The 17,194-nt window shown below is 39.5% G+C and overlaps 1 protein-coding gene across 4 annotated transcripts in view; it reads left to right on the forward strand.

Moving 5' to 3' along the window:
- Positions 1-15,450, forward strand: part of cacna1ia (calcium voltage-gated channel subunit alpha1 Ia) — a 196,550-nt gene extending 181,100 nt beyond the window's left edge. For 2 of the 4 annotated variants that reach the window (XM_089128503.1, XM_089128502.1), the window contains exons 33-37: positions 4,636-4,782; positions 6,137-6,274; positions 9,212-9,380; positions 10,311-10,546; positions 10,862-15,450. In XM_089128503.1, coding sequence (XP_088984629.1) covers positions 4,636-4,782; positions 6,137-6,274; positions 9,212-9,380; positions 10,311-10,546; positions 10,862-11,461 — 1,290 coding nt within the window. In that variant the 3' untranslated portion in view covers positions 11,462-15,450. The remainder of the gene's footprint in view (positions 1-4,635; positions 4,783-6,136; positions 6,275-9,211; positions 9,381-10,310; positions 10,547-10,861) is intronic. The other 2 variants (XM_089128505.1, XM_089128504.1) reach the window with 2 other exon arrangements.
- Positions 15,451-17,194: the final 1,744 nt, after the last annotated feature.

A 17,194-nucleotide genomic window follows, 5' to 3' on the forward strand; every position in this document is an offset into this window, starting at 1 on the left:
TTTTGTATCTACATCATTACGAAACATCTAATGATTTGTTTCAAAAACAATTCATTTCATAGACTCAGAGTCGACTCTCAATTTTGATAGACAATAACTTTATATGTGGTGCACTTTCAGATATAAATCTTTGCAGGATGTTTTCATTCCCTTAGAGCTATATTCCACACCACATGAACAGTCATTTTCAAAAATCCATGATAGGGGCTCTTTAACACTTCACTTCCGTAGAACATAATTTCTTCTTTTTTTTTTAAACAGAAAACCCAAAATATTTTTTTTCAATTACTATAATTATGATTACATACTTGTATATTTTATATTATTGATCAATATATGAATCTGTTGGCCAAGCTACAAATGAAACTGTGGTTGTGGTCTCATTGGCACAAATTAATTTAGATGAAATTAGATAGAACTGTATGGATCCCACACTCGTCTGTCACGGACTTACAAATCTTTGTTTGGTCAAATGCTTTTTCTGCTCTGCTGTGATTTGTTATATATGTTGGAGAAAACAAGGGTGACACCAGATGTCACTGATATGCATTGTGTTAAAAGATTTGAGTAATGAATATTTTTTGCACAGTTTGATGAAAGCTCAAGTGCTTCAGAAAGCCTTGGATATTCATGTTTACCACTACCAGTATTGTGCCTGTTATGTGCTATTCACTTTTACACTGATGCTAAAATATGTTACTTTGTACAATCTTCATATCACAGTCCTGCACAGATGGCAGAAAATGTACTCACATTTGCTGTCCTGCGGCAATACAAGAGAGCAGTTGCATTTTAGACCAAACATATGGTGACTGAGTGTGACCTGGACGCATCAGTGATCGTGAGATATTTTGCTAAACAATATTATCCTGTTTGAAAAATTGCGCGATAACTTTATTTATTTTTTTTTACATCTGTATCATCTCGACGAGCTTTTGTGAGGTTTCACGCATGCGCAGTAAGGTGAATTTAGAAGTTTCTCATCCACACTGAATACGTCGGAAAACGCCTGAAAACGCTAGTGTGGACGCTGAGCGTTTTTAAACGAAAACGGCGTTTTCAAATGTATCCGGATTAATCTGAACGTAGCCTGAGGGCTTAAATACAAAGAGCAAACAAAGAGAGAGAGAGAGAGAGAGAGAGAGAGAGAGAGAGAGAGAGAGAGAGAGAGAGAGAGAGAGAGAGAGATTTGTTGTCATTTATTTCACACTGTTCCTCATTTTTCACTGTTCTTACAGTATTTTTCTGAAGATAAGGTGCTTCCAACTGGTTTGGCAAAATTCAGACATACTGTTATTTTTTTGCACTGGTAAAACTTGCGAAAACTGAGCAGCAGATTGTGAAATAGAGGTTTACATCCTGAGTTCAAGCTCAGTTCAGTGTGTATTTGTAACAGAACATATTTTAAATGCGGTGGGAAGTCACCTCCCACTCTAGACACCTTTTTGAATTGTGCCTTGCGCACCGACACACTGACTGCAGCATTTCTGCCGAACAGCTCTTCTTGTTCTCAAAGCACTTGAACTTTTCTGGTCACACTGTTTAGTTCAGTTTATTTTCTAATAAAGCACATTTCTACTGCCCAAAAAATGCTGTACAAAAATTAACAAAGAATACAAACACAAAAACTTAAAAGATTAATATTGACCAAGAAAATAGAAATCACATGGTGCTGTCAATTATGTGTATTTGGTAGGGGTGGAATGATACGTTATATAGGGATATCGCAATGTAAAAATATGACGATATGTATTGTTGATGTAATAATTCACCCCAAAATTATTTTTGTTTATGTGTGGTCTGAGTTGCTTTATCCCTGATGGACAGGAGGATTGATAGGTGGTGAAAATTGAGCTTTAGTAAGGTAGGATCTAGACGTAGACGTTGAAACAGTCCCCCGGCCCTTAACCCACTTAAGCACGAGCGTCAGTTTGAAAATTGCTGGGTACAGAGACACATTCGGCAGTGTTCTTCTGCTCAACCCATAAATAAATGCATCGATCTGCTAATATTTATTTGAGTATTTCAATGGTCTAGTGGTAGATCTTTTGCCAAGAGTGTCAGAGCACTGCATAGCGTAGTGTAACGTAACAGTCAAAATATTGTGTGCACCTTCCCTCCAGCAACACCTGTCACCTGAAGAAAGGTTCCTACCAATATTCAGTAATCAATTACCCAAAGAGAGACCCCTAATGGACACACAAGGCATAACTTCATTGATGCTTTCTGAGTCTGATTCTGGCTCAAACTGATACGGCAGTATTGACACCATTATTTACATTTGACCGGAGCACATGCAACTTTCGCCCGTAAAGGTAATAGGCGTGAAGTTTCCGGACAACGTGCACTACAGTTTAGCCAATTACAACAAACAGGCCCAACGAGCCAATTTGAGCCTATTGCCTGTTTCTGAGGGAGTGGTCATAGAATTAGGATGTCAACAGGCCGTTCAAATGACAGAGGAGAAAGTGGCTTACAATAAAGGTGAATTTTATGAAAATTAAGGCTTAAAAAAAAAACACAGAAGAGATGTTATATTGCACCCCATGAACACAATCGTGCAAAGAAAAAATAAAGCAGCAAACCACCCCTTTAAAACGTTGTCAATTATACATTTCCCCGTTCCATCTGGCTGATACGGATTATGACCCACGGTGGCATAGGTGAGCCTATAACACCCATAAATGTGGCACTTGTGCTCTGAACCATATTGAAAAAGAGTGTTCTCACACTACAGGCGGTGACCGTGTCGAGCGGTGCATTGGTTGCAAACAAACCCGAGCTGGTCATTATCTTTGTGAGTCATGGCTATAACCATAAATTGGTTACACCTCTGGACTACAGAGGGGTATGTGATCCTCTAACACCATGCACTGCTAGGTGCTAATCTTCAAAAATAATAGCAGCCTGTGAGTTGGTGTCAGGCCAAGTGTGAAGTCTTGCAGTCAAACTCTCATTAGAGCTGCTGAGGTGAACGTTGCGGCTTTTGTTGATGTTTTTAACAGCCCTTTTTGTACTGTAAGGGCTATTGTTAGACCTGTTTGTTGTAGAGGTTGCCTGTTGCTTATAAGCAAGAGCTCTCAGAATTAGCAGGCAGGCCAGCCTGATCAATTTTCATTCAGTCATTTCAAATTGATTGTGTATTTGCGTAGGAAATCAAAAGCATTTGGCTCCAACTAGCTGGCAGTGACGCAAAGAGTGCAATTACCTGGGGAAATAAATGATTGTCATTAGGTAATGCTACATTATGATTGTGTTAGATAGATCCTTCAGTTGACAGCTTTCTAAGTTGCTATGTTGGGTAAATTAAATATTGAATTGTCAGATCTCTATTCCTTCTCCCCACAATGTATTTTGTGATGGAATAGTACTTGCACAACATTTGCTTTATCTTGATATTATTATTGAGTGATGTGGCATTTGGAAGCTAAAACAGACGTTGATTGATGCAGGTGAAATGTCTTTGTTTGTGTTTACAGCTCTTAAGTTTAGGCAAATTTCAAAAACTTTTAAGGTGCCCCTGACATGTTTTCAAACTTTTATCACTTTGAATTATATTTTCTTCCCACAAAGGTTTTTGCTTAGCGGCTACAAGTGTGTACGTGTATCGAGTGTCTGTGTGGTGTGGGTGTGCAGTTTTTGCCCTCTGCGCAGTTGCTCTTTGAAGCTCTGCAGCTTTAAGGCTCCTATCAAAAGCCATCATTATGACCATCCCTGTGACAGTGAAGGAGACTTCTTCTCTGACCCAACCCTCTTATTATTGTGTGTGTGTGTCATGCAGGTGGATTGTATGTTCTACTTTATAGTACAAGGAAAATCTCAATGTGTGCTATTATGGATGCATATAAACTGGTACCATGATGGCTATCCTCCAATATTAGAGTATTTATATATTAATTATTATTTACTACTTAATATTTGTAGTGGTTCAAGCGTGTAGCGCTGAAACCCTATATTGTTTTTTTTTTCCATGATCCAGCATTCTCCATCTAAAACTGATTGGACAGACCATACCGTAAGTCGTCGAGACTTGAAACTTTGTGGGCTGGTAGAACTCACACCGCCTACAATATAACCAAAGGCACACCCCGAAAGGCCTGAGGAAATGATGAAATGTCTCATAACTCCTAAACCGTAAGGCATATGCTCAAGTTTCTAATATTGTTGTAATCCTTGGCTCAAGGCAGACCAAATGCGGTCACCCTGGGAAAAATGTAATAAGGTAATTTGGGTTTTCCCAAAACTTACGAGGTTTTTGCCCCGACCGGAACCAAACCAGTGCGACAAGATTCTCTGGAGTCTGATTGTCAATAGTTATCAAAAAAAGTGGAAATGTCGACCAAAACATTTGAAGTGGGAGGAGCCACTTTTACAAAATTGGCTTTAACTTGTGAACGGGGCGATGTCAAACTTAGCATACCTTTGTGAGAGCTCATTCTGTGGTCGCGTGAAAAAAGACGTGGCGACTAGCCACTAGCCACTTGGTGGCCCTATAACTGTTAAAGGAGAACTCCGGCGAAAAATGAACCATAGATTTTGGAAAAGCGTTCTCGGATCTCCAAACCCCCAGTCCATGTCCCTAAATTTTCTCTGTGTGTAAGTTATTGTTAATAACTAACTTTTTTTGTTTCGCAGGAGAACTTGTGGCTGGACAGTGTATCTCTGCTTATCAAAGATTCATTTGAAGGAGAGATGCTGATGATTGACAACCTCTCTGGTTCTGTCTTCCATCATTACTCCTCTCCACCTCTTTGCAAAGACTGCAGGACTCATCCGCAAGAGGTACGGCTTCACACTGGAGATTTGTCAGTGTTTGTTGCAAATGCAAATGCACATGTCAGTATTTTTTAACATTTTCACAAAATTAATTTCATGTGTTATTTTTCAAATTTCATTGTGTTATTTTACATTTGCAGAAGCAATGCTTCTGTCACTTGTTTCTACTTCTTCTTCGGCTGTGTTTTGATCCGGCGATTCTGTCATCTTTCAGAAGATGCACAGTCGCGCCCCCTTACCATATAACATTGAAAACATGAGCCATGTTTCCAGGGAAGGACCTTTCCCCTGGAACTAGGGACTTTGGGGTGGTTCTCTGTGTGTTTTAAACGGCATGGATCAGGGTCTAAATTATGTTCCGGGTAAAAATGTCCCCCTCGGAAAGTCCCTGCTTGCGAGGTAGTGACTTTTCAGTTTTCAGTTACTTTTAGTACTTTCAGAGGTGGGACAGAGGCACTGAACATGCTGATTGGTTGAGTTTATGCATCATTTTGATTGTTTTCATCCACTCAGCAATTTATTTAAACCATTTTTAAAAGTCTGTTCCCGTGCATGCAGTTAGTGGTTTACTATTCGAATCAACAATAGGGTTTAAAGAAATTCGTCCGATGGACTGACGATGTCCTACGTCACTGAACTTTGCCAAGTTTTCATGGTACTTTAGACCACAATGGAAGTGCTATGGAAACATGGCTATTGCCAGAATTTTTTGTCAATAATGGGGAAGCGTTGTGTCCTAAATTATGGAAAAGTCTGTCAATGTCAGGGAAAGAGTTAGCAAGAGAAAGCAAAGTTTGAATGTTGGTTTCACCAAACATTTGAAATTAATTTATAAAAGTCTTTAAGGTTTACACATTCGATGGGTGGATGGATGTATTTACGTGTACTACAGTACATATTTAATGCACACACACAAAGTCTCCCAATACTTGTGTCCCATCACAGTGACAGACAGGATATGGGTGGTTCAGAAAAGAACTATTTCAATGGGTAACCTCCACAGCTGTCATTCCGCCATTCTGTCAGGCTGCCAACAATGTCAGTCCATCAGTCTGTTTCCATCACCTTTTCTGCTCTCCATACATCTGTGATTTGCAAGCTCTTCTCTCTCACTCACTTAGAGGTTTGACTCTAAACATCTCTTTTCTTGAATTACCCAAATTTCTTCTTTGAAAAATCCTTACATTTTCAGACATGAACCACATCAATTCAAGGTCTCTTTTGGGAGTTTTATTACTCAAAATTCACCACAATGTGAAAACTCTGTCTATTTGCCTGGTACAGAAGTTCAAATACTATGAAAGGATTTGAAGGATGAAATCCCTTCTCAATTCTCATTGCAATAAATTCTGGTCCACAGCAGATCCACATGGCTGAACTGGAGCAGGCGTCTCTGAGGTCAGAGCAGCTTTCAGATAAGTCATCCTCACCAGCACTGCCTGATGACCTCAGCCTGGATGAGCAGAGCGTGTACCAGATGACTGCCAAGGAGGGCAAGGTGAACTTTCTCTCAAAAAGATTATTTTGTCACAATGCTTCACCCCCTTAATTATCTCAATATCCACACTTACAATTTAAAATATTAAAATCTTTTTAAGAAGGGATGCACTGTTATTAGATTCTTGCTAATATCCTAAAGCCACTAATTATTTTCATGTTATGGCCAATAACTGATAATGGTTAATATTAAAATGTTGCACTATTTTGTCTAAATAAACCAAAAAATGTTATTAAATTATTTGTGGTTTATATATTACTGCTGCCAATCGATTAAAAAAGTAAAATTTTTAAATTCAAACTGATGTCTCCGTGAAAATTACTTTATTTTTAAAAAATAATAAAACCTACCCCCCCCCCCCCCTTTTTTTATTATAGCTATTCAACCTTTATTAGGCTTCAAAAAAAATTAATTTACATGAACTTAAAACAATCCTCACATAAACCCATAATAAATGTCATATTTACCTGTGCCCTTCCTAACTGTCTAACAGGTTGGAAATATACGCTACAGAAATTGAATAAAGTTATCAAACACAAATAAGAAAAAGAGGCTACAATTGGCAAGAGTTGGACAGTTGAAGACTGGAAAAATGTTGCCTGGTCTGATGAGTCTTGATTTCTGTGGAGACATTCAAATGGTTGAGTCAGGATTTGGTGTTAACAGAATAAAAACATGGATCCATCCTGCCTTGTTACCACTTTGCAGGCTGGTGGTGGTGGTGGTGTAATGGGATGCTTTCTTGGTACACTTCATGCCCATTAGTGCCAATTGGGCATCGTTTAAATGCCACAGCCTACCGGAGCATTGTTTCTGACCATGTCCATCCCTTTATGGCCACCATGTACCCATCCTCTGATGGCTACTTCCAGCAGGATAATGCACCATGTCACAAAGCTTCAATCATTTGAAATTGGTTTCTTGAACATGACAATGAGTTCACTGTACTAAAATGGCCCCCACAGTCACCAGATATCAACTCAATAGAGCGTCTTTGGGGTGTGGTGGAATGGGAGCTTTGTGCCCTGGATGTGCATCTCACAAATCTCCATCAACTGCAAGATGCTATATGGGCCAACATTTCTAAAGAATGCTTTCAGCACTTCAATATCAATACCATGTAGAATTAAGGCAGTTCTGAAGGTGAAAGGGGGTTAAACACAGTATTATGGTGTTTCTAATAATCCTTTTTAAGTGAGTTTATATACTATATATATGGTATTTACATTGTTCATATTCCCCAGAGCATCAATCATATAATCATATATATCTGGTCCAAGCTGGTTGTTAAAAAAAGGGGTCCTACTTTATATTAAGTGGCTTTCAGTACTATGTACTTACATTGAAATTAATAATTTGATACAATGGACATATTGTGTACATACATGTTATTACATTGTACTTATATTTTAAAAATACCACCATGTAATTACAGCTATAATGAAATTTTGTAATTATACAGTTAACCCTCCCCTCACACCTTAACCTACCCTTAAACCGACCCATACCACCACACTTGTCCCTAACCTTACCTGTTTCACACCTCAATAGCAGCAAAAGTGTTTTACAATACAACAGGAACACAATAATACATTATACTTATTGTTCGATGTAAGTACATAGTACTTAAAGCCACTTAATATAAAGTGGGACCGAAAAAGGCTTTATTTTGATGCTCCCAAAAATGAACTACCTCTATCTGATTGATATACAACTGCTGCAATCCATTGCATCCTAAACTATGATCCTTTAATTGAATATAATCATTTAGAATGACCAGACTCGCACTAATTGGATTGAAGTAATCAAATAACTATAAGCTCTTAGTCTAAATCCTCATGGGGCATGTAGCTCTGCTGCAAAACCAGCAGAGTTTTTCTACAGACTTTAAACATCTCTATCTATTTGTTAGAGAAACACCGTACAGGACAATGTGTGGGGCAGATGGCTCAGGTGATCCAGCAGTGCCTAATCTCTCCTTAAAGTAGTGGTTCACTTTCAAATGAATTAGCCAATGATTTACTCACCCTCAAAGCCATAGTAGGTGTGTATGACTTTCTTCTTTCAGACAAATACATTCAGAGTTATATTAAAAAATATCCTGGCTCTTCCAAGTTTTATAATGGCAGTGAATGGCAACCAACTGATTAAAGCTCAAAAACATGCATTCATCCGTCATAAAACATGGTGTTAATAAAGGCCTTCTGAAGCAAAACTATGAGTTTGTGTAAAAAAAACAAAAAACAATATATATATATATATATATATATATATATTTAAAACTTTATAAAGTAAAATAACTAGATTGTGGTCAAATGAATATACAGAATCCATTTAAGTGTAAGCGCAACTTATGCGAGTAATGCGGCGTACTGCTGATAGTTGTTAGTGGCTACACCATGACGCACTACACTACTTCTGACGGCATGAGTTGTGTAAGTTGCGCATTAGGGGCAAGTAGACTGCTTTGCTCGTTTGGTCGGAAGCTAGAATTTTACGTTGTAACGTGTTAAATGTGAATATTTTTCTTACACAAACTCATCGTTTTGCTTCAGAAGGCCTTTATTAACCCACAGGAGCCATTTGGAGTTTGTTTATGACGGATGGATGCACGTTTTTGAGCTTAAATCTGTTGGTTGCCATCCACTGCCATTATAAAGCTTAAAAGAGCCAGGATATGTTTTAACATAACTCAGATTGTATTCGTCTGAAACAAGAAAGCCATATACACCTAGAATGGCTTGAGGGTGAGTAAATCATGGGCTAGTTTTCATTTTAAAGTGAGCTAATCCTTTAATCTCTTTTACTGTTATAGAGAGAAGCCCTGGATACAGAGAAACTAAAAGAGTTTAGTTTACCATGAAAGCAAGATGTTAGCATATAAGAGTCCAAAAGCCTCCCAGGATACTGAAAGCTCATGCTAATGTTTTTGCTCAGGAAAGAGGCTGTGATGAATGTGTAACTTCAGAAGAACCAGGAGGGAGAGGTCACAGCAGGTTACGGCGACCCTCTCGGGTTCACAGCTCCGGGGCAGAGGATGGGTCAGAAACGCATGGAGGCGGTTCTCAAAGTCCACATCACAACACACCTGCTCGTCATAGCATAGGTAATGCTGCACCTTCACAGTACTGCAGGAGTAATACTGGAGAAAAAAGCAAGAAAACTGTTGTGCTTTTGTTTCTTTCTGCTATGCTGAGAGTTTTAATTAAACACCTAAAAAAGTTGACCTAACTTAAAGGATTAGAGTCAATTTATTAACTCACATAGCAGCTACTTGTGTTGATCTAATGAACTTAAAAATTCTTGTCAACGCAACTAAAGGTTGTTTAGCATTTACCAATGCAAGGAGCTACAAACCTCATTCTTTCATCAATGTGTATGATTTTCAAAGCCCACTATATTAGTGCGAAAAAATTGTTCTTTTGAACAGGTTCTTTTTAGTCACTGTCTGAACCAGTTTACCAAATTGGACTGAACCTTCTGAAACAGTCTGCAGCACAAGTCAGCACAGATCTACAAGTTACTCAATCAAAACTCACTTTCAGATGTGTCTGACAGTCACTCCATCTCAAAATGAACCAATGATTCTAGGATGATGTTTTTTGCCTACTCATTCAGTGTTGTAGTTCAACAGTACACTGAACTGAGAACTGTTTTCAGGCATGTCGGACATGCTAAGAACTGTCTGCCAAGGGTTTCATAAAGAGTGCAAAATGTATGTTTCTGATGTCTTTTGCTAAAAAACTTAAAGAATAACACATAAAAAATATTGGAAAAATAACAGAGATACGATGCAGTAGTTCTCGAATCAACAGCCAGCAGTATACTGATAGCAGTTCTTTCTCGAGTCAAGAGTCAGCTAATGGTTTCAATCATTATTGGGTGCTTTAATAGAACTGAGTATTCTTGACATTGTTGTGTGATTTATTCATTTTAATTCTACATCTATAAATTCAAACTCAAATTACCCTTCTGCATCCTTTTTGCTACCTCAATTTAATTTCAATTAAAATTCAGTAATTGAATTTGTCTGCAGGTGGAGTTCCATGTAGCAGCAGTAATCAAGAGTACCCAGAGGTTTCTGAAGGTTCAAGTCGCTCTAACACTCTTATTCGTCTCCCAGCTGAATTCTTCCACCCAGCTGCCGCAGTCCTCCCTGCACCCTCGAGAGGCCGACTGGGACACAAACCAAGAGGGCTCCGTCTAACTTCCCCAGCCTCATGGGCATCTCTACGCTCTCCTGGAGCAAACACCAGGCTTCTCACCACACAGGTATGTACTAAGTGTTTAAATTGGGGGAGGCTAAGGGGGCTCCAGGACCTCCTATAAGTCCCCAAGAAAAAATCTGGGGGGCCCCTGGTGTTTCATTGAAACTAGAATACTAGAAACATAAAAACACAAATTGTTAGTTATTTTGTCTTGGGTGTTTGCCCATTAAGTTGAATCCAAAATTCAAGGTGTGGTATAGTTAAGACAAGTTAAGGCACTATTTTTATGAGGGCAAGCCACCAAGAGCTTTGACAGAATTTGAACACTGTATGGGCTATGTCAATTCTATGCTAAAATATTTGACCCTTCTGTCCTCAGTATCCATCTCACAGTGACTCCTCCCTGGCTACGGGCAGCTCAGAGGGCAGTCTACCGACCACCATGGAAGAAGGGCTCAGTTTCATCTTATCCACCCCCCAGCCCCTGCTGGACACCCTCCTCGACGAGCGCGCTAGTTTTTCCACAGAGACCCTGAGACCCAGTCCTCCAGCCGCCCAGAACCTCCAACCAACGAGGGGGCACCAGCGCAGCAAGAGCAACTGTGAAAAGAACATCCGTGCAGGAAGCACTCAGCAAGGCTCTGATGGGGATGTGGGGATGGTACGGTGCGGCTTTAACCAGACATGTGACAGCCAGCAGCTCTCGGAGTCACCGAGCAGCCTGTCGCTCACGTCACTGTTTCTGCCGAGCTCTCTAGCGCCCCCATCTGTGAAAAAGTGCAACAGCACGGGCAGCTTAGACCAGGGAACTCTCACAGCCCAAGAAAATATGTTTTCAAAAGAGCCACTGGGTAATATCGCAAGTCCCTGGAAAGAAAGGAAGGAAGGAGGAAGAGAGAGGCAGTTGCAGGCAGCACATGGAAAAGACGCAGAAAGTACAAGCCAAATAACAATCGTAGGCTCTAGAAAAAATAGATGAAACTCTACCTGGAGTTAGTCCTTTCTAAAGCCCACTACTCGATCTCTGTTTTTTTTTCAGGGAGCAGTTTGACATGTGGCATTCCATCTCAAAAGTCTTTCTCTCTCTAACTCCCTGTTTTCATTTGTGACCTGTTACCATTTTGTATTTGCTCGTGGTAATCGTCCGACAGGACTGTAGAGAAACTGGATGGAGAGACTTGAGAGAAGCAGTTTGGCCCCTCAGTGCATGACTAGGGAGAAAGCTCAATCAGCTGCCTGAAGGATCAGGTCAGGAAACAACGTACTGTAATGCCAAATGCTGGAATGCTAGGAGTTTTCTTCAAATACAAAAGTATATATAGAGAAACTGAAAAGATACCGTAAAGGATATTTCTTCTCTAAAAGAGGGTATGCTGTGTTTAAAGATTTAATGCAGTTAAGTATACTTTTTCAGTATACATACTTTTTACAGGTTATCTTTTCATTTATCATTCTGTTTGTCTGTATTCTAAATATTTAAGGATATCGGAAATTATTCCACCGTCGGCCTGAAGCAAAGCTTTCGTTTTCGGGGAGGGACCAAACTAAATGAAAGGAAGTCAGACTGTCAATCTGTCTGTCATTTTATTTATTTATTTATTTTAGTTATTAAAATTTGTTTAAATTATTGTTTGTATATTTATTTAAAGGGCAAATATAGAAATATATCTCCTACCTTTTGCATTAGGAGATGAAAAAAAAAATATGGACACAAGGACAAAGAACAGCCCTCTGCATGACGGAGTCTCTTTACAAAGAAGTTCGATGTAACTATTTCTGAAGATGTCAATGCTGGATGAACGGAGTGAGGTTTTTACTCAGATATTTTTTTATCGATATGCTCTGGATCAAGGAGTAGGTGACTCGCATTGTTGTGGTCACTTTTGTCCTCCCCACAACCCAAAAACATTTCTCTTTATGTGACTTTATTCTCTGCAAGTGGCTTCCATTTTTATAATTTTGGTTAGGTGGAGGGGACTCTTTGTATGCTGGGGAGAAAAGATCCAAGCAAACAAAAAAAAGGGGGGGGGGGGATGTAGACTGGATTACCTGAACTCTTGGATTTTTTGGAGGTTGAATACAGCCAGACGCAAAGGATGATGAACAGGCCATGGGATTTAAATGGTTCTTCAAGAGCCTCTGCTTTATTTTGGTCCTTGGATGGCATGTCAGATGAAGAAAACACAACACAGTGATTTTTAGCTTTAATTTTGTCAAAACTAGGTTGATTGGATTTGCAACTGAATCAATTATTTATACATGAATTTTCTTTAGCATGGTTACTGGACTGAAGTAGGGCACCTCTTATTTATTATTCCTCCTCTTTAAAAAAAAATGCACTTGTTTGCTCTTTATTTCATCTAGCTTATAGACTTCGTCACTGTATTCATGTGCAAATGGAGCAACTCTAGGTATGACACTCCAAATATCTTAGTTTAGTCTGCCGTAGTGTTTGGCACCCCTGGTGAGTTTACTTTTATAATATTCATGTGAATATCACAATTAGACTTGACCTGTTGATGAATTTCATTGACACTTGATTCGTAGTGACTGTCCATCCATGAAGTCGGGGTCTCTGTACATTACATCAGTTGTGTTGTGGTTTAGTCAGGACCCAAGCATGGGATTGTCATTTTAATCTTGCCAATTCCGTTCATGAAGCCACCATTTTGAAATAAGAAACACTGAAGCATTAAAGTTTAATCCACAATAACAAAGGGCTTACTTGGTTTCCAAGGTGTTCTTGGATCTCACAAGACAATTTTTGCTAATAGTGTGCAAGACTTCAAAGGTTAGTCTGACACTACAGCAATAAACAGTAGCTTTGTGTGCCCCAAGTAAACAAAATGATGTCAATGTCTTTTTTTTTCCTTCTTCAAGTAGAGTATTTACCCTTGTTTACTAGCCTAAGTAACAATACCTGCACGACGTGAGGGCTGATCACATTACATAACCATTCGATCGTTGAGAATAGATGGACTGCCAATGGTTCAGATGAACATATGAAGTCATTTCGAACTCAGGACCTTGGAAAATACCACTACTGAAGGCTCTGTTTCCTCAGGGAGACAGATAGCTGGAACAAAAGAGGGCTGTATGTTAAATGTTAATGTTCATTTGATTTGACTTTGCATTTAATGCTCTAATAAGCTTGCATCAGTGCATCACCATATAGCAGAACACGAGTGGTGAAAAGTAGTAAGAGTAACAGGTAGACCGAGAGTTAATGTATTGGCATTGTTGTATAGTTTACAAATGTATGTAGCTTAAATAAAAATCTGACAATGCATTGAAGGACAAATGCATATATTACGTTTTTGAAAAGTGTATGTATGCGTGATGTTAAATGGTCTAGAGTGATGGGTGAGATTTTATACGAAACTGCGTAATGCGTTTGAAATGCGTCTTGTCACTGGGTTGAACATTTGTACATATCCTTTTATATATTGAATTGCATGTGTGCTATGACCAATGATACATGCATTTTAGAATGGTTGAGGCTTTTTTTTTTCACCCACCCTGAGGTCTTCCTGAATCTGTATTAATGTAAAACATAATTTCCCTTTGTTTTAGTAAGGAGACTACAATTTCTCATTAGACTTCTGTGGTCATGTGAGGTTTGGCCTCAAACTGTCTTCTGTGCTACTGTAGCTTAGATCCCTCATTGAACAGTTAGTTCTTGAATCTGATTGGCTGTGCGGAGTGCTGATATTTCAGTGTTTGAATGATTTCACTTGTCTGTGTTTGCGGCGTTCCAGACCAGAGTATGTGAGCGGTGTAGATTGAAAGTGGGATTGTTTTGTTTTGAGAGCGTCTGAGACCAAAATTGAGTGCCAGATACTGGATTTCGCTCAACGGAGAAATGCAAAAAAAAAAAATGGAGTGGAGCGAGAAAACCATGCATGTGTGATTATGAAGCGTTTTGATGAGGGAGGGAAATTCAATGTCACTTTATTCTACTCGCAACCTCTCTTCTGGTCTGTACTATAGTTTGTTGTTTGGTGAGAGCGCTTTTTTTGGGAAGTATTTTATAAAAAAATATTATTGAAACCTGAAATTACTTGATTTTAAAGGGATAGTTCACACACACACACACACACACAAAATATGTCATATTTTTTTGGTCAAGTATGCCTTTAACAACTTGTGCTGATATTCAGTGCTGCTCTTGTAGTGTTCCTTAAGTTGATATTCGTGAGTAAAATTCATTGACTTGCCCCTCTAAAAGAAGCAATAAACTCCATGTAGCATGGCCCTTGAGAAAAGAAAGTGTGTGGAAAGAGACAGGAGAGGTTCTGATAGTGGACATGCTGCTAGTGGTTTGGCATGCTTGTGTGGTCGGTCAGAAATCTCTGAAGCGGAAATGCATGGGAGAAGTGTTTTTTTTTTTTTTTTCCACACCTAAACCATCTCTTCCCTCCAGCTATCTGTCCTTTAAATGTCAGCTGCTCCAAATCCTGACCGCACGTTCCTAAGGCCGCGGTGTCGCCAGCCTCGGGAATCTCGGGACGCGAGCTGTCACACCATTGTACAAATCAAGAGCCGTCTGAAGGGGTAGTGTTTCTGAAGCTGCGGTTTGTGTTCTTTACACTGGTGCCTGGGCTGTTCTGGAGGTCATATGCTTTATATTTGACTCATAAATGTGCTTTTATCTAATCATTTCAGCTTTGGAGAGTGTCGGTTAGATGTATAGAGAACCTCTGTCATCGTGGCTGCATCGGTGTTTTATCTCGAGGTTGAGTAATTGCTCTCCCCGTCTGACTGGAATAAAGCAAGCGCTAATCGCTACAAAAGTCATACGGCTTAAATAAAGGTGATCCTCCTACTTAATGACAAAAAATGATCTTCAGTAATGACCTGGGCATCTCTGAGAGGACAATGTGATTAATATACTGTATGGCCTTGAATGTGTCATTATATGTACCTTTCTGTTTTTGAAATTAAAAGAGAAGAAAGATATGGTTAAAATACTTTTATGTGTTGTATTTTTGGACTGAATTGCAAGTGTAGCCCTGAGTAGGTTTTTTGAGCCATTCTCGCTCTCTCTTCTCCAGTATACCTCTCTCACTTGGTGAGTTTGGCAATCACTAAATCAAGGCACCAGCTCTATCATCACAGAGCACAGCACTTCACACACCTGAAATATGGTAGCCCACTCAAACACACACACACACACACACATATACAAACAACAGTTTCATCAAGGTGACACAAAGCAAATCGCTCCTGACATGCTTCTTAGATTCGGTTACCACATTTAGTGGCGATAAGAAAAAAAAAAGAGCTTGGAGATAAATGATACAAAACAAAAACACTATAAACATCCTGTGACAACAGGAACAGAGGCTGAGCGTTATCTGATGTGCCTGTCAATCTGCAATAGAAGCAATGCTGATACCTGCACTCTATATGGGTGGCTGCAGTCATCACCCTAACTGCAAATCATAAAATGCTAGATAGTATAGTAAAGTAAATAGGCTGCACTTTAAAAAATGCTTTCATGTATTTTGTTGTTGACCCTGAAGCCTGTCTTCAAATCAACTTCAGATCATCTTGGTCCTTTAGTAGAAGCCAGTTTCCATTAGCATGATACCATTGAAAGATTAGAAACAAAATTGTGTAGGGATGACTTCAGTGTGCACCGGTGTCTGAAGCACATTTGAAATCATGCCAATCCTTTTAGCCGGCAGATGTCAGGTAGTGCTTCATCAAGACCTAAAAGGGTCTTTTTGTCTTCAGAAGCTGCATGCCTTCAGTGTCTAAATCTAAATCAATTGTTCCTGCCACCAAAACAGAGCTTTTCACATTGGATTTCTTTTGCCCATGAGGCATGCAGTATTGCTTCGTTTCTGGGGACCAAAGCCCACTCCACTAGGAGAGTGGCCTCTTCTAAAGTGCTAGCGTTTGCCAGATGTTTGTGTTGCAGTTGGTTGGTTCTCTCTGCTCACATTTCACATCAGGTTCAATATTTTGGATATAAATTCAACGCCAGGATCTCAGGTCCATCTACGTTAATCCTTCCTAGCTGGGCATAAGGTTTGTAAACACAAAATGATAACCTTACTGGTCAGTCTTTTTTTTTTTTTTTATTGCTTGCGAGGCACACAGCATGTTTCATCTCTAGGCATCAAGCACACCAAACTGGGAGTGCACTAGCTAAGGTGTGCCTTTACGAGATGTCTTGTGGCGGGCTGGTTCTAACCCGCCGCTTCTTAAGTCCTGTTTTTTTTTTTTTTTTTTGGTGGCCAAAAGGCTTTAGCGTATCAATACTTCACAACCTTGCTGGTCAGACATTTCTCAGCTTGTCTAAGAGGCGCAGAATGGCTTCGCCATGTTACAGTGTTCAGTTCCCTCAAAAGGGAACATCTCGGCGTTACGAATGTAACCTGGTTCCCTGAGAAAGGGTACGAGACCCTGCATTGCTTTAGCACACTTGCTTTGCCATGCCTGCGCAGCCACTTCAGACAATTCGAATCTGGTGAGGCGCCCTTTAATGGACTTTAATGGGTGATGTGCCATACTTAGTCACAAAACCTCCGTTGGCCAATAGGATTGGGATGATTTTACACAATGCTTCAGACACTGGCAAATGCTAAAGGCATTTCCATAGCATCATCAGCTGTGTCACATTCCCTTTCTTAGGGAAGGCATAAAAACACAGGCATAAAAAATGTCTCAAGGTTATGTATGTAACCCTGTTACATACATATTG

The sequence above is a fragment of the Pimephales promelas genome, chromosome 3, assembly GCF_988280905.1.
Source record: "Pimephales promelas chromosome 3, fPimPro1.hap1.1, whole genome shotgun sequence".
NCBI classification, from domain to species: Eukaryota; Metazoa; Chordata; class Actinopteri; order Cypriniformes; family Leuciscidae; genus Pimephales; species Pimephales promelas.